The sequence below is a fragment of the Anguilla anguilla genome, chromosome 10 (assembly GCF_013347855.1).
Source record: "Anguilla anguilla isolate fAngAng1 chromosome 10, fAngAng1.pri, whole genome shotgun sequence".
Taxonomy (NCBI): Eukaryota; Metazoa; Chordata; class Actinopteri; order Anguilliformes; family Anguillidae; genus Anguilla; species Anguilla anguilla.
Genome location: NC_049210.1, coordinates 44,558,912 through 44,586,471, shown reverse-complemented (window position 1 = coordinate 44,586,471; position 27,560 = coordinate 44,558,912). Strand labels below are relative to the sequence as shown.

General features: G+C 43.3%; 1 protein-coding gene and 1 long non-coding RNA gene across 5 annotated transcripts in view; one reads left to right on the top strand and one right to left on the bottom strand.

Moving 5' to 3' along the window:
* LOC118206938 overlaps window positions 1–27,560 on the bottom strand; it is a 36,898-nt gene that overhangs the window by 9,005 nt on the left and 333 nt on the right. For both annotated transcript variants that reach the window (XR_004761278.1, XR_004761277.1), the window contains exon 2: window positions 22,852–22,946. This is a non-coding gene — a long non-coding RNA (uncharacterized LOC118206938). The remainder of the gene's footprint in view (window positions 1–22,851; window positions 22,947–27,560) is intronic.
* On the top strand, window positions 2,154–26,750 carry LOC118206931 (solute carrier family 12 member 2-like). Of its 3 annotated transcripts, XM_035380114.1 has the most exons (27): window positions 2,749–3,273; window positions 7,466–7,585; window positions 7,999–8,074; window positions 8,504–8,599; window positions 10,041–10,180; window positions 10,727–10,837; window positions 10,951–11,059; window positions 11,282–11,406; window positions 11,615–11,699; window positions 11,828–11,982; window positions 13,618–13,725; window positions 14,089–14,212; window positions 14,373–14,474; window positions 14,803–14,958; window positions 15,315–15,414; window positions 17,469–17,580; window positions 17,971–18,111; window positions 18,393–18,499; window positions 18,603–18,682; window positions 18,890–19,033; window positions 19,530–19,583; window positions 20,577–20,699; window positions 21,335–21,446; window positions 22,605–22,691; window positions 23,838–23,973; window positions 24,757–24,824; window positions 25,791–26,750. In XM_035380114.1, the coding sequence occupies exons 1-27, from the start codon at window positions 2,749–2,751 to the stop codon at window positions 25,924–25,926; spliced, it is 3,432 nt and encodes a 1,143-aa protein (XP_035236005.1). In that variant the 3' UTR covers window positions 25,927–26,750. The 3 variants fall into 3 exon arrangements, with proteins under 3 accessions (XP_035236007.1, XP_035236006.1, XP_035236005.1); XM_035380116.1 differs by lacking the exon at window positions 19,530–19,583 and having other exon boundaries at window positions 2,154–3,273; window positions 20,580–20,699; XM_035380115.1 differs by lacking the exon at window positions 19,530–19,583 and having other exon boundaries at window positions 2,155–3,273; window positions 25,791–25,926.

Sequence of the window (27,560 nt, the reverse complement as noted above, 5' to 3'; positions counted from 1 at the left end):
TGTTTTTCATGGACGTGTCATTTGAGCTGGAATGTAATTGCGGTGAGTTAAAGTACGTAATTGGCCACATACAGTCACTCTCTCACTGCCGCAGTGAAAGTGCCATTAGCAGAAACGCCATACTTTCACGCTTCGGTCCTGCTCTGTTTCCTCTTCTCGGCGTCTCAGGTTTTCACGAGCGTGGCGAAGTGACCGTTTTGTTTGGCGTGTGTGGCGGCTCCGCTCAGCTGACTGTGGGGGGGTTGGGGGGGGGGGGGGCTGTGGGAGCTCTCCCTGCGTTACCCGGACTGTCAGGCAAAGTATGAGAGAAGGCGATTGTACACCATGCAGATGTGGATGCATGTCATTATCTCGCAACACTACAGACGATTGTTGCTAAGTGCAAAATTCATTCCGACGGTAAAAAAAAAAAAAAAAGAAGAAATCAAAGCAAGACCCAGTGTTTTTTTTCCAAATAAATGTTCTGATGTTGGACGGAGATAGTTTGAAGAGCTATTTACTGGTATTCTCTGAATGCAAGTGTGCCTTAAAAACCGCAGAGATTAAACTGTGAAATTAGTTTGCCGTTATACTAATGAAAGCAATGAGGGAATGCGGAAAGCAGTGATTACGGGTGTTACAGTAAGTGCTGGACAAGGCCAAACCACAGAGCCATAACCATTAAGAAGCAAAGACACAGTGAATATAGGGCAGTGCCAAAGCAGAGGGGTATTTCATGAAGTAGGATTACTATACAGTACTGCTGGGTGCAAGTTTTACATAAGAGAGGATTACCACTGACAGGTGAAGTACGACCTTTACAAACCATCACCTTCAAGGAATTAAAATTCTGATATAACAGCTACTAATGCACAATCCCTTCTGCCCCCCACATTCATTTATCCACACACAAATATACACACAGACACACACTCACATATATACATACATACATATATACACACACACATGCACGCACGCACACACACATACACACACACACATACATACATGTACACACACACATACTTACATACACACACACACACACACACACACACATGAATAAGCTGTGTTGTTCCATATGGCCCTATAACCTTCCTCTGTTTAAGAACAGACAGGAGCTGCAAGATACCAAGCAATGACATATAGGATAAACTCCAAATAGAGTGATCTAAATACTTTTTCATCAAGGATTTGTCAAAAGCTTTTTTCATAAAGCTTTAAAGATTAGCCTGCCTGTGAAAACATACAGTAATTTCCAACCAAAATCGAATATGGAAAAAGGACTAATAAATTAATATATTCGGCTAATAGATGCTGATGATAAATGCAGACTAAGCTAATTCAAAGGGTGTTATTGATGCCATAGAAAATTCCTTCTAAATCAGCTAAATAATAAGTCAAGAATATGATTTCAGAGGATAAAGTAAAGTGATTCATCACTATAGGATGCCATTAACTGTTCTGCACTGAGGAGAGAATGAAAATCAACTAACACTGTCCTCATATTAATAATCTACCATGAGATATGATTCTGTATGAGCCCCTGCTAGAGAGATTATACTGTAAGGTCAAATGTTACAACCCAGCTGTAAAATAAATATGTTTTTCTGTAATTTGCTGCATTGTCACTTTACAGTTGATTTACCCTCTGCAGGTTGACAGCAGGTCATATTAAAACACAGGTGTGCTGCCTCAATGTGGTGCAGGTAAATGGTGCTCTGCCCTGAGGGAGTTCAACACTGCACAAAGCGCTACTACTCAATAGGTTGCACCCAACCTTTCTGAATAATGCAACATGCTGCACGGGGAACAAGCCTCCTATCACAAACTGCATGCATAAATCTGTAATAGGTAAAACTGTGCCAAATGTACCCATGTAGCACGTGTTACCTGAAGAGATGCGTTGTCTTCTTTCGATAATCAATGCGTCGTAAATGGGCATAATCTAATAATTTAGCTTGAATGTGTGCCCAAATAAGTGAATTCAATATTTTCGCTAAGTAAGGACGCTTATAAAGGTCGATATCGGCGTCCATGCACTTAACGTTACGCGCAAGGGGGCAGGATGAAAGGTTCACGGGTTAAAGGTACGTAGCAGGTGTCATCAAAGTGTGAACTACAAGAGGCTAAAGTCTCGCGAGTTTTATATTCAGATAGGCTCCCCGCCCTCGTGAGAGAGCGATGCTGATAGAGCGCGAGCACGCACCCCCAGGCAAGAGAAGCTGGAGGAGTTGTGGCAACAGCGGACAGCAGCATCCTTCAAAGCTGTGGTCATATTAATCGCATGGATGGGAGTGGACCGAAAAGGGGAGAATCGCGTCTAGCTGCGTCTACCTTTTTATTACATGTTTAATCTTTGATGTTGTTTGAAAGTAGACTACTGGCACAAGTTTTACTTTTTTTCTTCAATAGACTAGGCAAGAGAGTGTTTGTGGCAGGAAGCGGTATTTCCTATTTGCATCCAAATGTCAACGGATGTACTTGCCGGTTCTACATTTTTGCAGAGATACAGCATGTATTTCCAAGCTCCACTACATTAAGTGACTTAGACTAATACAATTTGTTATATGGAATGATTCGTTATTGCACTTGAGTATTTGGAAAGCAGTGAAACTAGAGTTATGTGCTAAAGAAGTTGGAACATCTGTAACTACACGTGCATTGGAACAATAAAGGACGACAGTGGGCGAGACCCCAATCTTTAAATCTCTCTCCAGCAATTATATCGCCTGGTCGGCTATTCCAGCTAAACAACTGTTTACCATGTCTGGGAATGCATCCTCCACCTCTGCCCGGGAGAAACCGCAAGAGGAGCAGACCGTGACCCCAAGCCTGAAGCCTGCGGGTCCCAAAGCAAGCCAGAGCCGATTCCAGGTGGACGTTGTCGCGGAGGCGGCAGCCGCATCGGCTGCGGAAAAGAGCAAAAGACATTCTACTGAAAAGCCCCCCGCTTTAAGTAAGGGAACTGACCGGCCGGCGAGCGAGGAGTCGAAAGGTAGATTTAGGGTGGTAAACTTTGTGGATCCCAGCGGGGTAGAGATCCCACCAGATGCAGATGGAGTCCAAAGTGGGGACACAATTAAGAGCGAGGGCAGCTTACATTCCTCCACCGGTGGAACGCACCACTATTATTACGACACCCACACTAACACCTATTACCTGAGGACTTTCGGCCACAACACAATCGATGCGGTCCCGAACATCGATTTCTACCGGCAAACCGTGGCGCCACTTGGAGAAAAGTTGATTCGACCCACTCTCTCGGAGCTACACGATGAGCTCGATAAGGTAAGCGAGGGAGACATTTAAATGAGCCTATGTTTAGTTTTGTCTGTAACGTTGAGTGACAGTGCGTCATATTTATTCAGGGGGTAGATATATGGATTGTTTAAAAAAGTTTTTCAAGAAAATATGTAGGAAAAAATCTAATTTGTGGTGACAACCTGGGCAAAGTGCGTAGATTTTAATACCAATAGGCTGCACTTTCATACTGTGAAATAATAGCCTATATTTGATGAAAATGTAGCACGGAGGCGTGCTGTTCTCTGCCATTGGGCCTTATCTGGTCCAGCGGGAATAATGCCCCCTACTGGCCAAGCCACACCACGTCTAGCAGTTATTTGGGTTCTCTCATCCAAGCTTTCCAAATTGCATCCATTCACAGTTGCAAACACGCATATCAAGGGTGACTTACTAAAAATGCAAATATTGTATCGATTTTTTTTTCTCCATAGATTGCATTTAGGTCACATGTACTGAAAGAAAGGGGAATAAGAACCACGCCGCAGTTTAAAAAAAGGCCTAAACCTGCCTGCATGTTTGCAGATACATATTAATACAAGTGCAATAGTCCATCGTAAATACAATTAAATACTTGTATCCACACTGGATTACTGTACTTGTCCTGACCTCCCAAATGTATTAACAGTTAATATACCTCAGTAAATAGGGTGAATCCCAACTGAATGTGCTTTTCGAAAGGTCTTCTATTATTACTGCAGCGAATTGGATATGGTTGCATGCATAACAAAACTATTTTGAAGCAACTTTAAAATTCCTCGTAATAAAATTGCAGAAGCTGCACTTGTTAAACACATCTAAATCCATTTTAATACAGTATCTAATGAGAACCATTTTATCAAAATAAAAATAGTGTAAATACCATTTTCTCGTTAAACAGGGCATGTTTTTGTTGGCTAAATGTTTTATGTTGTCCGTGTCCACTTGCATGGCTAAGCATTAACATTGGCAGTTGACACACATATTCATAAAATATCTCGTTAATTTCTCTCCAAGAGCCGTTCATTTGCACATCTCACATCTCCTTACTTCCTATAGGGCGTCGCACGCAGTAAGTTACGCGCACAGAGTTGTTTGGGTTTGGAATGTTCTGTGGTCTCCTAGCAGCGCACGGCAAGCCTCCTGGCGCCATGGCAACCCCCATCCCGAGGGTGAGCAGGAATCAGCTGTTCACCTGCAGCTGATGCCTTTGAGTTATGACAGGACCTAATATACCTGACAGTTACAACTGCAGCAATATTTAAACCCTGCGTTTATGGGGAATATATTATAGCTCACCGTGCTGAGATATAACAAATGGCAGATCACGACAATAAACATGTTCCTCTCAAATGCAGTTGGACTCTTTTAATTGATCACCAGTTCAGAAAATCTATCATTTTCACTGTGGCTTCAACAAAAATAGCTGCCCTTTCTATAATTTATCTTTGAAAAATGCATTATGTTTGTGGGATGGCTTGCATGTGAGGTGGAGCAGCACTGTAAGCTGGAAAGAAAGCTTTGTTAGACAGAACTGATTTATTAGCCTGGTGCCGATATCTTTAAATAAAAATGTGCTTTCATGGGATTACTAGCCCCCAGAGTAGGAGAACAGGAAATAGGAGGGAAATTTTATTTAATTTCATTTTGTTTGCAGCATCAATGTACATGCGGTCGTCAGAAGCAGAAGCTCTCTGCCAAGGCTAAAACACATTCTCATCTAGTGAGGACTGATAAGGGGCTTTACAGAATCCAGTCTTGTCAGACTAACTGGCTGCTGATAAGACCCTGTCATGTAAATTTGATGATATAAGCCTGTACAATTTTTCTTGGCTAACCCATAATGTGGATTCACAGTGGAATTAAGGTGTTTTAAAAACAGTGTTAATGGAATTTAGAGGCTGCTGTTCCTCTCACCGCCTACAGACCCACAGACTGGGGAGGACAAAACGGAAATGTGTATATTGTCACATCTACATTAATTTCCTGAAATTATTGTATTGGAGCACTATAGCTAGGTATTGTGATGTTTTATGCTTGTATCCGTAGTTATTGTAGACATGCAAGTACTGATTCAATCAGAGTACGTTGTCAGTCTACATTAGAGGTGTGGTCTTATATAGGCTATGGAAACTATGTTAATTAAATATTTTGAGCAAAGTAAAAAAAAAAAAAAAGTTTCACAAAGGCAGATTAAAAACTGTTAATTTATTGTCATGCACATTCCCATTTCACGATTAATTTCATCATTAATCGTTCAGAAGGCGTTCTTCTTTCTCGTTACAATAGCCAACATGTCCTGGCATTGCCCACAGTCGGAATATGACGAAAGCGTAGTCTGACCCTCGTGCGTTACACAAATGTCTCTCCCTCCCACCTGCGCCTTCCCTTTTCACTGGCACTTTGTTGGCCGGGCGGCGTGATGTCAGAGGCCTGGGCGTCACATGACCCTCTTACAATGCTCCTCAGAAGTTTGTTGACGGTCCCGTGAGCCGCGAACAATGTTTCCGTGTTCTCGCGCCCCCCCGAGCTGCCGGATAGCGCAGTCTCCCTTGGTAGCCCACTGACGGACCTCAGTCTCCGTCGCTGTTGTATTTGCTCACCTGTACTTCTCGCGCAACATGGGGAGCGTGCGCTGCCCGTGGGCAGGTGGCGTAAGCGGCATCCCGTGTCACATGTTTGGGTACAAACTGCTCTTCAGTGTTCAACGCATCTTCCACGTATCTCGGAATAATAATCCTTTGTGTCTTTCCTAGAGATCTACTCGACGTTCCCTACTCTCTTCAATGCATTGGATTGTAGTCACAAAGAGACATGGCACATTTACTTGTGCAACACTAGAACATGTGCAATCACTTATGTTATAAGATACCGACCTATTGACTGTTCGAGGTGATGAGATTGTTATCTGTATAGTGTGATATTATGATCCAGTTCGTTCATAAACAGGGTCTTAACAGCTCAGTGGATATTTATGTGTGCTTGTGTGATTTATTATTTTGTCTTTCTTCATTATTGTTTGTATTTGTACAAACAGGAAACAGATGCTTTGGAAACAAAAAAGCAAAAGTTTGTTTGTTTTACAAACAAGACCAACTCAATAAATAATCTGGTCAACATCAGGATCCTCAGCTTCCAGTGTGTTCTTCACTAACTTCATTAACTGTTCTGTAAGAGAAGCCATTAGCAAATACATTGACCGTCTATTTCTTTTCTGTAACCACAAAATATAACTGAACATCTAATATGCCGTCAATTTCTTGGTGTATATTCTGATTCTGTTCTTAGTACTGCATTATAGATGTCTACTTCTGAATGTCTCACAGGTTTTTTTTAAAGTAATTTTGGGCAAATTGGTTGCAAAGATTGTTTTTAAATGGGAAATTTAAAAAATCAGCCTGCAGAAAATTATCCCCCAGAGCACTAGGGAGAGTGGGGTTCTTTTTTTATACCATTCTAAAATTAATAATGTTGCTTAGAACCTCAAAGCAAAACTTATGAAAGACATTGTGTCCTAGGCCTGTTACACAATTAAAAAGTCTCATTACATGTTTTGCAAATCAGAGCAACGCGCTTATTGAAACAGCATTGTAATGCTCAACTTCATTAGCAACTCTTCTGAAATTTCTTAGGAGCGGAATCACAATAGAAATTACCATTTTTGGCTGACCGCAACAGCGGGGCCAGCCCTACAAACTCGAATGTCTGTGACTGAGTGACTGAGTGATGAAGTTACACCATTGGTCGGCCGAGTTATGAAGTTACAGCATTGGTCGGCCGGATCACGTGTGTTCGGTCCAGCCATATACTAGGTTTTAATCTGGTCTTGTTAAATTATTAAAGGTCAATGTACTGATGCTGTAACATTTCATTACATTTCTTGATGTTAGTGCTGAAGAAGTCCCCCTGAAATTGCATGTTTTTCATCCTATTTTAAGATATGAGGTAACACCTGTTCGAGGGTAATCACAAAAAGCGAGTGAGATGTGAAAATCATGATATATTAGGGTGTTTTTTTTTCATTAACCTGTCAGATCCAGCTTCCCTCCAAATTAACACACAGTTTGCGCGCTGGTCTTGAAGTTCAAGCCGGCGGGAGCGGTCAAATGTCAGCGCGTTGCGGGTCGACGCTACGATGCCCCCACAGTAGCCCTCGCGCCGCTGACTGACGTTGCCCTTTTCGCCACGCCGTCTTTCCCAGGAACCCTTCGACGAGGGCTTCGCTAACGGGGAGGAGCTAACCCCCGCGGACGAGGCCGCCGTGACGGAGCCGGCGGAGCAGAAAGGCGCGGTGAAGTTCGGCTGGATCAAAGGCGTCTTGGTGAGCGTCCGTTCGTCTCGGTCTCCACTGAGTAATGGCACGCGCTTTTGACGTGACCGCCGGTGCCATAAGCAACGCGTTTAAAATGCACATTAACAGCCGGAGCTAAAGGCGTTTGAGTGACAGCGCATTGTGTCTTTATTGTAAAATCGTCGCAGCGGGCGTCCAGAGATTGTCGTACATCAACTCAAAGGGATATTAATGGAAGTTCAAGTATGTACTACAGAGCTGAATTTACAACGATAATGTTTAAGTACTAATGAAAGCTAGTTAGCTGTTGGAATATTAAAATGGGAATGGGGAGGTGGGCTGGTGTTTTAATGGTTTAAAAGCTGTCACAGTAAGAGAAGTGTGAATGGGCCATGTAATAATTGCAGACCATAAATATTCCTGTGTGCTCCCCTCCTACGCAGGTACGCTGCATGTTGAACATTTGGGGTGTCATGCTCTTTATCCGTATGACCTGGATTGTGGGCCATGCAGGCATTGGTAGGTGGGACCCCTGATGTCTTCTGAGAACATGCGCTATCTTTTCAGGTTGCTCGTCACTTGCAGAGGCATGGGAGCACTTGGCTTTCCTTGAAGATTGTGGTCGAATACATTCCTCTCCTTATATAAATTACAGCACTGCATTACCTGAATAAAGGGGAAATGTTAATGTCAGATAGGGGCACACAAGAGAGGCCTAAAATAAGAGCCTTTGTGTCTAGCCTTCCTTAATGCCTCTTAATGCTTCTCAAATGATGATAGCTGTGATCCGAATGCCATTTTGTGCCTTATTACGTGACGGGGAGGTAATTTATGATAATCTCCACAGAGAGAAACCCATGATGGTGCTAACATCTCTGTATGAGGAGAGGTGAGATGGACGGTAACAGAGCGTGGAATAATGTACCTTACTCTGGCGTTGTTCAACAGCTCTCTCGTGCGTGATTATTCTTATGGCGATGGTCGTTACCACCATCACTGGACTCTCAACCTCAGCAATAGCGACCAATGGATTCGTGAGAGGGGGTACGTACATCTGCTTTCCCGTGTGACAAATTTCAAAAGCCTGTTGCCACATATGCCGATTATCCAAGGAAGGTCACTGAGAAATGTCTTTATTCATGATACTAACATGCCTAAAAGGCATGATGCACAAAAATTGTTCACAGTGATTCAGTTTTACAAAAAGAGTACAAAACATGGTGATGAAGAAAGAGAATGGTGAGAGGGAGAGAGTGGGGAGAACATGCAGACTCCACACAATAAGGCCCAGGGATTCAAACCAAGGACCTTCTTGCTTAGGCAACTGTGCTATCCACTGCCCAGCAGTTTTTGACAGTTCAAGGAATTTTAAAAATAAAGTTACCAGTGATTATATGCAAATGGAAAAGATTGCATGTTTGGAAATGTTGGATAAAAACCATTTGTAAAACCTTATGCAGAGGCAATACAGATGAGATTAAGAAAGGATGTGAATTTCCCTGTGAGGAAACGGTTAGCTAATAAGAGGAAATACATTAAGGCATCATGTTACTATTCCAGTTTAGAAAAGTACTGCATAAATACTTTATCCCCTTTGAAAATTCAAGAAAAAATTGTACTACACAAAAGCAACAGATAGCACAACGCACAGAACAGGAAATTGCATGGATGAAGACTATTGCTCTGAGTAGGGTCCTAATTGGCAAGATACAAAATAGTGATTCATAAGGGGACTGCACTGGAAAAAAAAAAAGAAGTCTATTTAGATGTTTGATCTTAATGCTATACATAGCCAGGTATTGTATTCAAGTCCCTCTGCGAGAATCTTTCCTGGATTAGTCATCTCGAGTGTTAGCGAGCACTCGCCCTAGAGTACGCATCCCCTCTTGTGCTTGAAGGAACATTCAAGATGCTTTCCAAAAGCAATTACCAGAGGTAGAAAGGGGGAGCTTCACAGAGGATGCCTGTGTCTCTGTTAATGTTTTTGCTTTTGTTGTAGGCTCATAACTCACTTCCTTTTCTTCCTGGCCAGCTGTGGCCTTCCTGCTAGCATATCTCTGAGGCTGGAAGCGAAGGTTCCTGCTGTGCTCGGTCGGTTGTTCCACGCCATAGTTTTCTTGCTTTGCCCGTAAATTATTTGAGCTCATTTATAGGGCTTCTCGTGATGCACGACTCAGTGTTATATGTATTTATGCCCATTTGCCTCTACGGAGCTGAAGAACTGCAGCATGGCTGCATCAGCGGAAATGCAACGTGTTGCATTGCACAAATTTCAGGAAGTCACGCATGCACTTGGAATGTACTGTAGTTCCATAGCTTGTTTTCCTTTAACCCACTGCTCAGTTGTAAAGAGACCCCCCACTAATGCAGACAGGTCATTGTGATTGCGTACAATGGACATTAATCATTGTATGTCCTTTTATTAAATGTCGTGAAGATTAATTAAGCCTATGCTTTGTTGTCAAAACCCCCGTCTTCCCCTTAGGTGGGGCGTATTATTTAATATCTCGGAGTCTGGGCCCAGAGTTTGGCGGGTCCATTGGTCTCATCTTCGCCTTCGCCAACGCTGTGGCCGTCTCCATGTACGTGGTGGGCTTCGCTGAAACCGTGGTGGAGCTCCTCAGTGTAAGAGCATTCGTTACCTAGACCACCCCTCGTCTTCTTATTTATCCTATGGCTGTAAAAACATAGTGCCATAAAGCCTGGAAATGGAAAATGTTTATGATTTGCTTTAGTGTGTCATGTGTCTCACGTGAATCATGACTGTGTAGCGCTCCTAGTTGGCTTACAGAGTCATCCCATCAGTGTGAGGAGGTGGTTTTGGGTGATGGTCACGTTTATTGGTTTCTGATCAAATCTATATGTATCTGTTTGTGTCTGGAACTTTCATAATGCATCACTGGGTCTCCTAGGTGTGAAGGTAGCGTGCCATTTGAATGAGGATTGATGAAGCAATTCAGTTCTGTTTTTGCTGGAAATGCACAACGCAGTTTTGTTACTTGCGTCTCACTTGCAGCAACTTTCGCCCGCTGTTGCTTTCATACGTTTCTGTTTTATTGCACACACATGATTGTCAGCCATTTTGTCTCATTTTGTTGTCTGCCTGGGAGTTGTAGTTTTAACAGTGTGTTGTGGCGCATGGCCGATATGACGCTGATTCTGTCTCTGCAGACTATAGACGCCCACATGACGGACGAGCTCAATGACATCAGGATAGTGGGGACCCTCACCGTCATCCTGCTTCTGGGCATCTCTGTCGCAGGGATGGAGTGGGAAGCTAAGGTTAAAACGGATGTTCTTGCTTTTCCTTAATTGAAGTTGTGTGTCTTTTGTTAATTTACAGTGGGAAAATAGTATGGAGGATATTTCTCACATACTGCCCTTGATTCTTGCAGGCCCAGATCTTCCTGCTAGTCATCCTCATATGCGCCATCTTCAACTTCTTCATTGGAACCTTCATCCCCATGGAATCCAAACAGCCATTGGGCTTCTTTAGCTACAAAGGTCTGGTCTGGTCCAGTTTTGTATTCATCAGAATAAAGGAAATGATCATCCCCATTCAATACATTCTTCAAAACAAAGTATTGAACCATCTTTGTGAAACACACCTTACCTTAAGCACTAGACTACACACGTTATTATATTGAAAAATCATTCAGTGATTGTTCAATCCACAATATCCAAAGACAGGTTTTGTTAGATTTTTCTCCTTCTTGTGTTATTTAGCGGACATTTTGATGGAGAACATGGTTCCGGACTTCCGTGGGGAGACCTTCTTCTCTGTGTTCGCCATCTTCTTCCCAGCAGCCACTGGCATTCTGGCTGGAGCCAACATCTCAGGAGACCTCACGGTGAGGACCTGCTGGCTGGCTGTCTTCAGTGTTCATCTCATCAATCTTATGTGAAGAAGAGGAAGCTACCATTACCATTTAGTAAACTTCTGCTCTCAAATTAGGACAATGTCATTCTGAAGCTTCTGTTGGAATCGTGACAGTGTTTTCACTACCGTCTTTGCACCAATAAGAGCCAATTACAGAGAGTGTTTTTTTCTGCTTCAAGGACCCACAGTCAGCCATTCCAAAGGGAACTCTTTTAGCCATCGTCATAACTGGAATTGTTTACCTGGGAGTTGCAGTTAGTGCAGGTAGGTGATATTACTTTACCATAACCGTTGTAATCATATTGCATGTGTACTTCTTTAATCTCCAATTTTGTGGTCATTTTCTGTCCGGACACTGCACTGGTGTGGTAACGTCCTGTTCTTTCTTGTAGGAGGCTGCATTTTGCGGGATGCCTCGGGCAACAGCAACGACACCATCACCGGCCAATCAATGAACTGCACAGACGCAGCCTGTAAACTAGGCTATGACTTCTCCGCGTGCAAGGCCGCCATGAACTGCAAGTTTGGGCTCCACAACGACATGCAGGTACCAGGATGAGGGGCGGCAGTTTGGTGTCTTTAGTTATCACTTTGACATGTTTGGTAATCACAGGTGAGACTTGATGTCTTAACAATGAACAAAGACCCATCCAAGAAGCAAAAAGACTGCCTTTGTTGAGCTTGTTATTTTTGGTCATTGGATGAGTTTTAGTGGTTCCTAGAGTCCATCAGTCCATTATGTGCTCCTTCCCATACAGTTATTTCCTCTGTCCCGTACATTACAATCTATTAGCTTGGTAATCAGTACTGGATCCGCACACCAACACACAACTACATAGAACGAACAGGAAAACAATTTGATCTCCGCTCCACACAAGAAGACAAGGACCTTGCCAGTGACGTTGCCCATATTTCACCCAGACACAAAAACATCCAAGGGGAGAACGACCTGCCTTGCATAAGCATGTATAGATCAACGGATTAGCTTAATAATCAAAATATATAAAACACAGGATCAGCGCATCAACCCACCTAGAAAGAGAAAAAACTAAACAGTAAAGGGCAGGAGTGGACCAAAGGGCAGGTGTGAACTTAAGTATCCCTCATAAGCACCTCATAACACTACAAAGAAAGGAGAAGCAAACATGGAGGTTTCTTCCTGATCCCCCATTAACCCCCCCCACCCTCACCTCTCACCCCTTTCTGGGGTTGGTGCAGAGTCATGAAGGCCAGTGGCTGAGATAATGCTGTCTGTGTGGTCTCGAGGCCCACGGGCCTGGCTCTGAATGACGGCATTGACCGATGTTCATAACGGCGGGCACACTGCGTCTCTGCCACCCCGATATCATGAGCGAGTGGCGCAAGGGCACGGCTGGCATTGCGGAGGCCCAGGTGCCCTGTGCCACTGCCCTGCCCGGTGACGACTGACCCCCCCCCCCACTCCCCCACCCCCCTTAAAGAGGCCCTTGTCTTCCGCGGGGGGTGGAACGGAACCAGCGGACCCCGAGACAATTGGCCTCACTGTTTGCCCTGTCGGTGCCAGCGCGTCACAGACTGCCTCCAGAATGTTCCCTCTGTGTTTGTACACTTCGCTCGTTTTCTTTGTCCTCTGACTGCACCTATTGGCTTTTTATGCTGCGTGCTGTGAAATTATTAATTTTCTTTCAGAAATATATGATACAACTTTTTTTTTATTCACAGTAGACACCTGGGAATATGAGTATGACACCCCTGTTGATCCTCCTGCATGATTTTGTTTCCCAAAGATTTTCACACCCCTACCAGAGAGCACAAACTGACTCATGAAGCAGTCTCTCGATCCTGTTTTTTTTTTGTCTCTATGGTGCATCCTATTTCACAAAAATGTCTGATAAAGAATGAGACTGGTGTGCGTGTGTTTTTGTGTTATGTAACGCAACACATTGACAGATGAATCATTTGTTGAACTTGTCAAAATGGTGACCTGTCACTTTTTGTAAATGAAATGCCCTGGCCCCTTTAACAAGTCTTGTGCAAAGTGTCTGAGTTGTGATATGTATCTGTGTGACTGTGTGAATAAGATGGTAGACCTGTGGATATAGGAAGGCCTTCAGAAGCCCGAGCTTGTGAAGGCTCATTACGGATGGTGTCCTCGAGACAGCGCATGACTGAAGCCGTGGACGTGTGTGTGCTTGTTCCTCAGATCATGAGCGAGGTGTCTGGGTTTGGGCCCCTCATCTCAGCGGGCGTCTTCTCTGCAACGCTGTCCTCTGCCCTGGCCTCGCTGGTCAGTGCCCCCAAAGTCTTTCAGGTGAGTCCCTGTCCATTCAATATTCATATAAACTGAACACAGCTATGTCTCCCACATTTTTGGTCTCTAGAAAAACGTGCTGGCAGATAACCTCTTAGAATTGTATCGCTGGTACTCTGACTACAGGGTGGAGATACAATACTCAGATCTTTGGGCCAGAAGTACGACTGGTTTCCTTTCCACCCCAGCATTCAATTGATTGATTAATGCCACTAATTGACCAGAGATTCCAGACCAGGTGTCCAAATCTTTCCCTGATTAGAGGGGAAGAACAAAACTCAGCAGTCCTACTTGAGTAGGCAGAGGGCCATATTTGAGTGTCCCTGCTGTAGGGAATTGACAGTGAATGGATTTGTCCTCCAGGCTCTGTGCAAAGACAACATCTACCCCGGCCTGGGCGTGTTTGCCAAGGGCTACGGGAAGAACAACGAGCCCCTGCGTGGCTATGTCCTCACCTTCTTCATTGGGCTGGCCTTCATTCTTATCGGTAACAATCTTACTTTCATGCTTACCTTTCCTTTTACAAATACCTTTTCTCTTCAACATTTTCTAAGTGCTTACACCTGACTTATTTCTTGAGAGCAGATGTATCACACTGTTGTGAATCCCCTTACTGAAATGTTTGTGTTTTCGATTTGGTTCCCTAGCGGAGTTGAACGTCATCGCTCCCATCATCTCCAACTTCTTCCTGGCATCTTACGCGTTGATCAATTTCTCGGTGTTCCACGCCTCTCTGGCCAATTCTCCAGGTAAGGTGTGAGAGGATCATGAGAATAACCATTCTTGAGGTGAGCAGGAGTTGTACACGGCACAGATCTATTAGTCAAGACAAGTGTCAAAAATGACCATTGAAGTTCCATGGAACACCCTCTTGTATATATTTGTGGTGGGGAAAATATTTGTGGAAAATAGGATATTAAACTAAATTCTCTGCTTAGACCTTTCATATATGGACAGTCTCAAAAGACCTTGGGATATCTGTGGCTCTCCTTTTGTGAAAATTGAATGGGGCTGCTCAGTGAGTGATCGCTGACTAAGCAGAATGAAGATAGACAAGTTCTCATCCTTGTGCAACAGGGTGGCGTCCCAGCTTCAAGTACTACAACATGTGGGTGTCCCTGGCGGGGGCAGTGCTCTGCTGTGGGGTCATGTTCGTCATCAACTGGTGGGCGGCCCTCCTGACCAATGTCATTGTCATGGCGCTCTACATTTATGTCAGCTACAAGAAGCCAGGTGGGTCCTGCACATGTTGGAAGCCAACACATCAACATTGCCCCGTGTAGTATACCACATCAATATTATAAATGTTATTGGTGGAAAAACTAGATCCTGAGACAGTGTAAGGGGTTGTTACTGGCTGAAAACCTAGACCCTGAGACAGTGCAAGGGGTACACACATTTCTCTTCCAAGCAGAAATGGCTCTTTGTGTTGATATCATAAGGAAGTTGAATCAGCACAAGTGTCAGAGACTATTCCTATCTACTCTCAGTTTTTGTCTCCTAAGTTCTTTGATCATGTCAGTGTCAATGGTCTGACTGTCTATATATTCGCAGTGATCACATAACAGTGATGATGATCTTTGTCACAGATGTGAACTGGGGCTCGTCCATGCAAGCTCTCACATACCATCAGGCCCTGTCTCACTGTCTGCAGCTGACGAGCGTGGAGGACCACATCAAGAACTTCAGGTAACATTGTCTGATGAGCTTTTATTGTCTCATGGACATCCTTAATACTTTTGCTCCCTCTAAACCTGCTCCCTCCATGTTAAAATATATTATTTTGAGCTGTTTCTCGTGTCAAATGAAGCTCTGCCAATTTTGCTCTGTGAATAATGTCTCTTTTATGAGTATTTAATTAGTATTTACTGTTAGGGAATAAAGCACCCCATTGCTCCACAATAGTTACTGTCAACATCATGTACTAACATAATTATCCTGATCAAGCAGAATTTTATTAAGACTAGAAATAAGTCAACACGATTTAGCTTTCCATTATGATTAATACAATGAATTTTCTGAGTGTGCTTTAGGGTTTTAACAAAATGTTCTTCCAAGCTTCTTGAATTCTTTACAAACATTTGCATTCATGTTGTTCTAATGAGATTTATGCCTACACCATGTGTCAGGGGAACTTTTTTTATTACCAGAACTTAAAGTTATGTGTTGACTTGTCAGCATCAGATAAAGCAAATCTCTTTATTTAATTTTATCTTTCATTCTTTCACATTACCAAAATTTAGAAAATACTATTCAAGGAATTTTCTCTTCTCATTGACTTTGCAGTTTTCAAACTTGCTGTTGGTGTGAGTTACCGGGCAACAGTGTCACTGTTCAGAAGGATAAATGGCTGTTGTGAAAATCTGACTGTGGCCATTTTTCATGGCTGGAAGCCCACGTGTGAAAATTACGTAACCAGGGACAACCATCGCCATGACTCCTGTTCTGAAACACGGGCACTTTTTGTCCTTGACAAAAAAAAAGAAAGAAACACAGGGGAAACACAAACCAGGTTGTTCAGACAGACAGGTTATTTACTGAAGGGTTTAATTAGCATCAGCGGATGTTAAAGATAGATGTCAGGGTCGAGTGATGCACCCAAAGGGCCTAATTAGAAAACAACTGAGGACGTTAGCAATGCAATCATCGTTCCGGTTATTTTATTCTCCAGACTAAGCGCATTCTTCTCAAGCACTAATCCACTTGAAGATCAGATGTCCAGAAATGGCTGCCTGTACAATTGGCCATCATAGTGTTCACTGATAACTTTCAACTAGACCTGACTATATATAGGAAAATATATATTTATATATTTCAGTTTATGATTATGCATGAAGAGAAGAAATGGGAAATAACAGTTAGTGCCAGCGGTATTGTTCCTTGGTCATTTGTCATCATGAATATTAACAAGATGCCTCAAATTTGCACCTTTCAGGTTCAGTGGTGGAGAGAGAACTTTCTGTGGAAGAATAGAAAAAAAGCTGACCATCTGGTTACTTTGTAGACGTAACTATATGCAATATTAGAAAAACTAGATAAATAAATGCGACCCTGAAGTAAGGTCGATTTTGAGCACACTGTGACACACTGAAGATAATGTTTTTTATGCAATTGCGATGAGGCACCACTCAATCTAGGCTTCTGTTACTTCAGTATCCATCCACGTCAGCTATCTGTCTTAGCAAGGACATTTGGCATTATTTGTGCGCTGTGTTTTCAAACATGTGCTGTGTTTGTCTTCATTGTCTGCTCGGCGTGGACCAGCTAAGGTGCTAAACGGGAAATTGCCCCCAAATAATTGCCCCCAAATGATTACCTCAAAATAAGCACAGCCCCTGGGGAACCAACAGTGAGCTGTTATGATAAGCATGAGTGCTGCTTTCACAGGTTCTAGAACATTGTGTTTAACTGTCTGTTGCTTTCATATGCTTGGCCGGCCTCAAGAAAACAATTTTCATAGTCATGTGGATTGTATTGAAATGGTAATAAATACCATAACGGTTTCCTCTGTCACACAGCGTTGGTAATGTGATACCTTAAACGGAAACAAAGCTTGCGCATGCAAGGTTAAACAAGCTTTACAACTATAAATAATATATGTTTATTTTTTATTTATGCAGAAAATCCCATTTACGAGAGACCTGTGGGGTCTTTACTAGACCGATTATCTCATAACACTCGCAGGTCATTACATGGGCTGTGTGTTTCGTATCCAGGATCTTTATGGCATGTGTCTCCCACAGACCCCAGTGCCTGGTGATGATTGGCTACCCAAATTCTCGCCCCGCCCTGCTCAACCTGGTGCATGCCTTCACAAAGAACATGGGCCTGCTGATCTGCGGGCACGTTCGTATGGTGAGTAACATGGCGGCAAAAATGCGAACCGTTTCATTGGATATTAAAACTGTGCCATCTTCAGCTTTTGCTTCTTTCCTCTTCTGTAAATGTAAACATTTTCGTGCCTCAATACATCTCATGAACAAGTGGCATTTAGTAATTTTTTTTTACTTCTTCCCTTTAAAAAGTCCCCATGGGTTACTTTCTGAAGCCCTGGTCTACATCAGTGAAACTCTCTCAGGTTGGAGTACTTAGCGGCTGAATATCTATCTCTAAATATTAATTAGGAATGGAGGCAGTGTGTCATTTTCATTAAACTCCAGAATGTCTTGTGAAATATTGTGTTTTGAATTTGGTGTTTTTTCTCTCTCTCTCTCTCTCTCTCTCTCTCTCTCTCTCTCTCTCCAGTTTACCCGTAGGCCGAGCTTCAAAGACCTAACGAACGACCAGGTGCGCTACCAGCGCTGGCTGCTGAAGAACAGGACCAAGGCCTTTTATACACCTGTGTTTGCCGAGGACCTTCGGCAGGGCACCCAGTACCTGCTACAGGTGAGACCGGAACCCTGGCTTCATTCCATTCTTCATGTGCTTAAATTTTCGTGGCTATCTGACCAAGCTTGAAAGACATTACGTACATTTCATTATACTAAATTAAAGTTTAGAGCCTTTAGAGTGGGTAATTTATATGTTTTTCGGACTCAGTTTTAACTACAGTTTTTTAGGTTATGCCTTTGAATTGAGAACTGGCCGAGTGAATGGTTTTGTAAGGGTGTGTGTACTGGGAATGAAAGTGGAGGTTTTAAGTAATCTGATGACCCATTGCGTCTAAGGCTTCAGGTATAGGTCGCTTGAGGCCCAACACGCTGGTGATGGGGTTCAAAAACAACTGGAGGGATGGAGAGATGAAAGATGTTGAGACCTACATCAACATGATCCAGTGAGTGGACCCTGTTAATCATAGCCCTCTGTAGATAATTTATTAATATTATTTTAAAAAATGTGCGGCATCTTTGCTAAAAATGGATTTATTTGTCTCACAGTGATGCATTCGACTTCCAGTACGGTGCAGTTATGCTCAGGTTGAAAGAAGGACTTGACATTTCACACATTCAAGGTCAAGGTATGCTCTCACGGCCTTTTCTGAACATGTACCATACGTAACAAAAAAACGTTTGCAGATCTTCTTAGGAACACTCAACAGCCCATTACCTTGTTTGTTTTAGGTGTTAAAGTGTTGACTTTGGATGAGCTCTTTAGCAGTAAGCATTTTCCAGGGTGGTTCCAGTTTCATTTGAATGTTTTCCATCCATTTCGTTCTGTCCCACAGATGAATTCCTGTCCACCCAGGAGAAGGCCCCGGGGGGTAAGGATATCGTGGTGTCCTTCGACCTGAGCAAAGACTCAGACGGTGACTCGTCCAAAACCTCCTCCAGAATCTCCACGGCCCAAAGCAGCCCCATCATTCAGAAAGGTAAGAGCGCGTCACACCGTGTCAACCTGTTCTTCTTCCGATTCGTTCCGTAGTCTGCTGATTAGACGGAAATGGTGAACTCCACGTCCACTGATCAGAATGGACTGACTTGGTGCTCTCATTAGAGTGGACTGGTGTGTTGCATGGTGTGCTGATTAAAATGGACACGTGCAGTCCATGCAGCATTGAGAAGAATATACAGATGCACTCTATGATGTGTGGGTTATAATGGGCGAACACATTCTCCAGTGTATTGATTAAAATGGACTAGTGCATTTCATAGCGGTCTGATTTCTCAAAACAGACACTTATTCAAACCTAACAAAAAAACATTGTCATGATATCATAAGATGCTGTGATCCTTCATCTCCATTAATGCAAAACAGTCCTTTTCTCTACTAATGTAAAAGTTACAGAGTAATCATCTCATCGTGGCCTGCTGTTCACGCGTCTGCTTCCCCATGAACATTAACCACTGTTGTTTCTCTCTAACGAGACTCAGATAACATCCCTGACGCCAGGACGCCCACTCAGCCACTGCTGGCAAAAGGCAGGCACCCGACTTACTTATATCCGTTCAGTTTCTGCTGTCACACAGATAACTGTGTAAATATTTTCATTTCTCTTTCCATTTTCCCTGGCCTACTATGCTGTGGTACATGGTACACCACGTGGCCAAAACTATGTGGACACCTGACAATCCAACATCTCATCCAAAATTATGCAGGGATTTCCACTGACATGCTGAAATAGGAAAGGGCCTTCCCCAAACTGTTGGGGAAGCACAGAATCATCTACAATGTGGTTGTATGCTGCAGCATTAAGATTTATCTTCACTGGAACCAAGGGGCCTAGCCAAAACCATGAAAAACAGCCCCAGACCAAGGGGTGTCCAGATACTTTTGGTCATGTAGTTGTACCATCTTGTTGCTTGAGTGGAGATTCTTAAGTGTTATGCTATTTGTGTTATGCATCTGTCAACCTGCCCAAATCTCTCCCACCTAGAATCAGCTGATTGTATCTCCTCAGATGGGGTCTTCTATTAATCTTCTATTTTCTTGCTTTTTGGACAAAGAAGTATGTTCCCTTTCATAGTTTTGCCAGTTCTCAGATAGAAAATAGTTTTCAAAGAAGTCAATTTTACAAGAAGAGCACTTTTCTCTAGAAAAATAATTTTACAAAAATTCTGTGCTGGGTCTGTTTTAACAATGCAGGGCACTGCAGACTAGGGCATGGACATTGCCCTTCTGCACATTGACAGCTTCTGTATTCTGTCTCAGTCATAGTAATTTTGAACCTGTTTGCATGTCCTACAAAGTACATTTTCCCAATATCATTGTAAATGAGGACACTTTTGGATAAAATGACTGACTTGCACATAGTCTTCACATCTGTATCTAGAGTAGTACCAGTCCTGTTTTTTTTTTGTTTTCTTTCTCAGTGATGATAGGGTAATTCTCACCTGCCGGTAGGCGCATTGCTCTTATGTAGCGCGTTTTTACCCGAGCCGTGTGACTGACGTGTTTCTCCGCGTGGCGTTTAGAGAAGAAGAGCCCTCCCGCGGCCTTAAGCGCGGCCGATCAGAGGCTGCTGGAGGCCAGCCAGAGCTTCCAGAAGAAGCAGGGCAAGGGCACCGTGGACGTCTGGTGGCTGTTCGACGACGGCGGTACGTCGAGCGTCCTCGGCCAATCGTTCGGTAGCATTCACGGAGCCACGGCTGGGGTAGGAGACTCACAGCCAATCGTTCGGCAGCTTTCACAGAGTCACGTTTGGGGCTGTGGGCTCACAGCCAATCGTTTGGCAGCATTCACAGAGCCACAGCTGGGGTAGGAGACTCACAGCCAATCGTTCGGCAGCTTTCACAGAGTCACGCTTGGGGCTGTGGGCTCACAGCCAATTGTTTGGCAGCATTCACAGAGCCACGTTTGGGTCAGTGGACGCACGGTCAACCGGGGTTATTCTACTCTTTTAACCATGAAGAAAACCATTTAGAAAACTTCCCATTAATGTTGCTTTGGGAGCATTTAAGTGCAGGTTGGGCACCACATTTTGGTAACAAATTTAAGGCTATGTTATGGTTTGTTACTGCTCACAAAGTTTTCATTTTAAACTGGGGGTGGAAATGACAGACATGCATGCAATGTAGAAGCAATAGCCTGCATTCCTAAAGTTTGGTACTAAGAGGATACCTGAAGGCACAGTTAGTTTAGAATTAGAGTTCTCTCCCCAGCGATATATAAACTAGATAATGTTGCTGAGGATGAATAACCAGCACAATTCTTTTCTCCGTGGATACGACAGGCTTGACATTACTCATTCCATATCTGCTGACGAACAAGAAGAAATGGAAGGACTGCAAGATCCGGGTGTTTATTGGTGGGAAGATCAACAGAATCGACCATGACCGCAGAGCGTGAGTTTTTCACCCAGTCATAGTTTAAAGATTGCTGTAGCATCTGCAATTTTAGGTGTTTCTATGGTGCTAGGATCGAAGTTTAAAGTGTGATGCTTTTAGGATGCTGCATGCATAAGTTGAAAGTGAAATAAGGCCGATATTTCTTAAGTTTGTGCAATGCAATTAAATTGATTAAATTGACCTTAGCATTCAGCTAAATTCAGATTTTTTCAACCAGAAGAAAAATTTGACCAAGCACCTGTCCATTTTAAATCACTGCCTTTGGTCCAAAATGACCTCAAAGGATTAAGCCCTTGTTGCATCATTTTAATCATGCTGGCCATTTTATATAAAAGGCTTTTATCCATATTTGGGTCAAGCAAAATAATTCAGCACTGATTGTGATGTAAAAACACATGTTGTTAATTACTATGGACAAATATTTCAGAGTGTCCTATCTAGCTGTTCCCTTTTGGTCAGATAAATTCAGCCCCATGCCAGCACAAGGCTTACTGTATTAGCGTGGAAAACCACTGGTTCATTACAACTAAACACTATTTTCAGAATCTGCTGTAGAGTCCTGTACAATGTTCATAAATTCTATTTAGCTTGTAATAAGTTCTGCAAACATTTTTGAGCCTCTGGTGCATAATTGAGATTTATATGGATTCATTTGGTGGCAGCACCCATCAAGAGTGACTTAACATACAGTTCAAACAACTAGGTTAACAACAGTATAGATAAAGTGAACATAAAATTGAAAGAAACAAAAGACCATAGTAAAAGAGCTATAGCGTTAATTGCAAAAAAAAAAAAAACACAGTAGTGCTTGAAGACTAGCAGGTCTTAGATACTATATTTCTAGGAGAGAGCGGCAAGTCTGAGTTTATGGACACATAATGTAACTTTAAGAGAATGGCTTTCAGCGCACTTTCTCTGCGTTTCAACCAGTTGCACAGCTACATGCACTTGTCATGGAACGCTCTGTCTCTGCTGTTGAAAACTGAAACTAGAACCTGTAGTAAGTAAGTGCAGAGCTGACCATCTGGATGTGACCAAGGATCTTTGTTTTTCAGTCTTAGCTGAAAGATGGTGAGTGACTGTGATGTGTATGCTGTAAACCCTTCGCTGTGCTTTAGGGCTTATATTGCGGAACATATTTATTTTCCCTGACAGAATGGCAGCTCTGCTGAGCAAGTTCAGGATAAGCTTTTCCGACATCACCGTCCTCGGGGACATCAACACCAAGCCGAAGAAAGAAAAGTAAGATTTGTGTCCCATTTAACTCAAAAAATCTACTTCCCCTGCAAGAAATAATGCACATTAAGGGAGCTTCTCAGCCTGGTTTTGTGAAATAAATTCTCATATGAATCATTATTAAATAAATCTAGGGTGGCACGGTGGTGCAGTGGTTAGTACTCACAAGAAGGAGGTTCTGGGTTCGAGTCCCGGCTGGGTCCTCTCTGCATGCATGTTCTCCCTGTGTTTGCGTGGGTTTCCTCCAGGTACTCCAGTTTCCTCCCACACCAAAAGACATACATGTCAAGTTAGGTACACTCCTGCCATTGCCCTTGACCCAACCACTGGCCTCAGAACTGGAGTTGGTCCCTGGGCGCTGCGCTGTGGCTGACCACTGCTCCTAATTAGCTAGGGTGGGTCAAATGGAGAGGACAAATTACTGCAAGGGGTTCAGTGAAGTATATCTTATCTTATAATGTAAGGTTTCTTTGGCCCGCTTACGGTTTTGTTAAGCATTGTAAAGCTGTAAAGCGAATGCTTTGCTGGTGAAAATAATTAAATTCCATGGCCTGTTAAAAGCTTTTTTACAATGTTAAAACAAACATTTACCTGTCCCACAGTGCTATTCCCATCAGACAGCAGTTTCAGCAGGACTTGACCCACTTCACGGATGAGCACTGGTCGATTTAGCATGATATTGTATATGTTGCTTAGTAAGGGTGCGGTGGAATGGGGAGAATTTAGTATATTTAAGAGGGCATTTTAGGTCTGCTAACATTTTATTTTTCTGTATTTTATGTAATGTTCAACAAATGACAATAAGCAGGGGTTGTAATAAAGGCAGATAGGAAAGTGTACATTAACCGTCCTTATCTTAACAAGATTGACAGTAAAGTGCATGGCACCTGTCTGAATATTTAAGGTGCCACAACTGACCAGTGTGACATCACTGTATATCACAGAAAGCTGCATGCACTGTTAACCTCTGTCTTATTTGTGAATGAGTTTTCTTGAATATTTTAATAAAATGAACAGCAGCCATAAACATTAGTCGTGTGTGACACACGGACCAGGGAGCCCAGCATATGAGCAGCAGCCTAAAGTAGCAGTGATTTGTATTACTTTCTGACTCACTTCCCTCCCACCTCCCACCCCCACCCCCCCCCCCAGCGTTGCGGCCTTTGAGGAGATGATCGAGCCGTACAAGCTGAAGGAGGACGACATGGAGCAGGAGGCGGCCGAGAGGCTGAAGGCCGAGGAGCCGTGGAGGATCACTGACAACGAGCTGGAGCTGTACAGAGCCAAGGTACCCCATAACCCTTACCCTGTACCCCACTAACCCCCTAACCCCAACGAGCTGGAGCTGTACAGAGCCAAGGTACCCCATAACCCTTACCCTGTACCCCACTAACCCCCTAACCCCAACGAGCTGGAGCTGTACAGAGCCAAGGTACCCCATAACCCTTACCCTGTACCCCACTAACCCCCTAACCCCAACGAGCTGGAGCTGTACAGAGCCAAGGTACCCCATAACCCTTACCCTGTACCCCACTAACCCCCTAACCCCAACGAGCTGGAGCTGTACAGAGCCAAGGTACCCCATAACCCTTACCCTGTACCCCCTAACCCCCAAACCCTAACCCCAACGAGCTGGAGCTCTACAGGGCCAATGTACCCCCTAACCCTAACCCTGTACCCCCTTAACCCCCTAACCCCAACAAGCTGGAGCTGTACAGAGCCAAGGTACCCCATAACCCTAACCCTGTACCCCCTTAACCCCCTAACCCCAATGAGCCGGAGCTTTACAGAGCCAAGGTACCCCATAACCCTAACCACGTACCCCTCTAACCCCCTAACCCCAACAAGCTGGAGCTGTACAGAGCCAAGGTACCCCATAACCCTAACCCTGTACCCCCTTAACCCCCTAACCCCAACCAGCAGGAGCAGATATGTAGGAACAGGTCTGCAAGGCGTTGCAGAGTAAACAGGGTCTGAATCCCTGAAGTGATGGATTGCCAGTGCAGTGGTCCTGTAATGTAATTATGAAGCCTGTGTGCTAACCGCTAAACGGTTTTGCGTTCTCTTTCAGACCAACCGGCAGATCAGACTGAACGAGCTGCTGCAGGAGCACTCCAGCACGGCAAACCTCATCGTGATGTAAGCCGCAAATATGAATCTTTAAACAGCATCACTCTGGATTCGGGATGTAACTGTGCGTAAGCGTCAATTCCCCTGCCCTCTGTGGTATGCAGGAGCTGCTATACAACCCTGTAATTCTATCTGATCTCAGACAGGTAATATCTATATCCGTGCTTGGCACAACTGGGCATGGTTACAAAAAGACATTTCCGCCCTTGCACTGTCTAGCTGGCTCAAACAGCACTGAAAAGTGTGTATCATCTTTCTCTAAGTGGAAGGCACTAAAACTTTTTTGAATACTTTATTAAATAATGAAAGTAATTTCATCTTATTCTCGGCTCCCATTTCTAAAAAAAAAAGCATTCATTGAGCACATTGTTATCCACGCCACAGATTTTGAATGGACTTCATGAACAACATTTGGTTACACTGAACCACTGATTATCCACTGACCAAGCAATACAATCTGCATTTTTCAAAAGGAAAAATTATTGAGGCTGCTGCAACATTCCACAACCGCAATGATGCTATAAGTACAAAATTAATGCATTTCAGGCATTTTTTCCAGAAATGATGGATTACAGAAAAAGTCCATAAACATTTTCTAGGCTGCAGCTGGTGCCGGCAGTCGCAATAAAAACAGCCAGGACGTACACTGGGCTCTGGGGTAGGGTACTGAGCTGAGCTAAGCTAAGCTAAAGTAGTGATGACCTCCACAGTTTAGACCGAATCCTGACTAAATCAGTACCAGAGGAGAGAGAGTTTCATTCATTCAATAGCTAGAGTGAAAACCTACAGGATGGTAGATCTCCAGGAACAGGGTTGGGCAGCCCTGCTCTAGCTGTTGAATGAGGTGTGCTTTTGTTAGGGTCGGAGTGAAAACCTACAGGATGGTAGATCTCCAGGAGCAGGGTTGGGCAGCCCCTGCCCTGCGGTTACTGGCCTCGGGTCACACTGCGCTCTCTCTCTCTCACTGTCCCGCAGGAGCATGCCCCTGGCCAGGAAGGGCGCGGTGTCCAGCGCCCTCTACATGTCCTGGCTGGAAACCCTTTCCAAGGACCTGCCCCCCATCCTGCTGGTGCGGGGGAACCACCAGAGTGTCCTCACCTTCTACTCTTAAAACACCAGCCCCCCCCCCCCCTCCCCCCTCCCCCCTCTGGGTAGTCACCCCTCTGGGACCGCTACAGTACTCATTACCAGGTTTCATGAGACAAAGGAGGTGGAAATTAGAAAAGCATTAAGATAATGATAGTCATAGTAGAGATAACAAAGATGAATCTAATTAATACTCTGTGCTGGTAAGACAAACTTCCCGTCTCTCCTCTATGAGCAAAGGTCCCCTTTATTGTAGATGCTGAGGTGCTGTAAACATCTCAGTGTGTCAACATCAACCAACGACAGACTTGTGTCACGTTCGTACGACTGAATCTTTTAACAGTCCTTTTCTGGCTTAAATAGTGCCTGTGTGCTCACGACTAATGTGATTGTTGTTATTACTGTTGAGTTATTAATAGTTTTGAATAATCACCAGCCTATCTTTATAAAGGATAAAGAAAAAATCTTTTTTTTCCCCCAATTTATTATATTTGAGTAAAATGGGGAAAAGAATAAATTAGACGTGTTTAGCTGTACAAGTATGTAAAACCTCTTAAGAAGAACCATTATGTATATTCTTGCTGTACACTCTTAAAATAATCTTATATTGATAATATTTTATGAGGAATTTCACTATTATTTTAGTGCATGGAAACCTTTGGGTTCTGTTCATCACCTGAGATAGAGCAGTTTGGGGTTTCCTTTATATGCACTTCCCATTTTAAATCTTTTTTCCTGTATGGTTTTCCTGTTCATAGCCAATATATCCTTTCCTACTCTATGAGTAGTTAATCTTGAAAATTAAAAAAGTAAACCAACAAATTAAAAATAAAATAGTTTGCACTGTGACTGCTTGATAACCTGTAAATTACTTAGAATGTGCTGGTATATTAAGCAAATGGTAATTAATGACAAATTAATACATTTGAGGACCACTGTTTTGAGCGATATTATTATTTTGAACTTCAGGTGTCCCCTGCCATTTGTTTTTTTATTTATTTATTTATTTTTACTTAAAAATAAAATATATTTTTTAACTTGCATGTTCATTTAACACTGAAAAGATCTATCTATATGTATATGTGTTGTGTGTGTGTGAGTGTGTGCGCGTGCATGTGTTACACTATTAACTGGACGTTTTTCTCTTTTTGGAACAATTTAACATTGATTTCCAGTACTTTGTATATCCTTATTATAATAAATAAAAAAAGAATTGAGTTAAAAATTATTGAAGGCTTTCTAATCTGTTACTAATGATAAGAAGCATAACTACAGTTGATGTTAGCCACAACACCAAAGAAAATGATGTCTTCAGCTGTGGCCAGGAGTTCTACGATTCGCCATGTTGGTGGTCGGCATGGTCTCAGTTTTCAGAAGACTTGTAATGTCCCCACATGTCAATGCATGTGCAGTATTAAAAATCCACATAATTCAACAATCCTACAAACACAGATTTGATTTTAGGAATCCAGCAAGGGTGAGCCCCTCGCTGCCTGTGGCCAGGATAGCAAGCGGTGGCTGCAGTTCTACACCCTTGTTGTGTACTCTGTGCAACCTCCTGGAAATTACCTTATCAATCACAGCACAACGCGGACGGCACTCCCATCGAACTCATTACAGCCTGCGAAAACAACATTGCCGAAAAAATCGGAAAAAAAC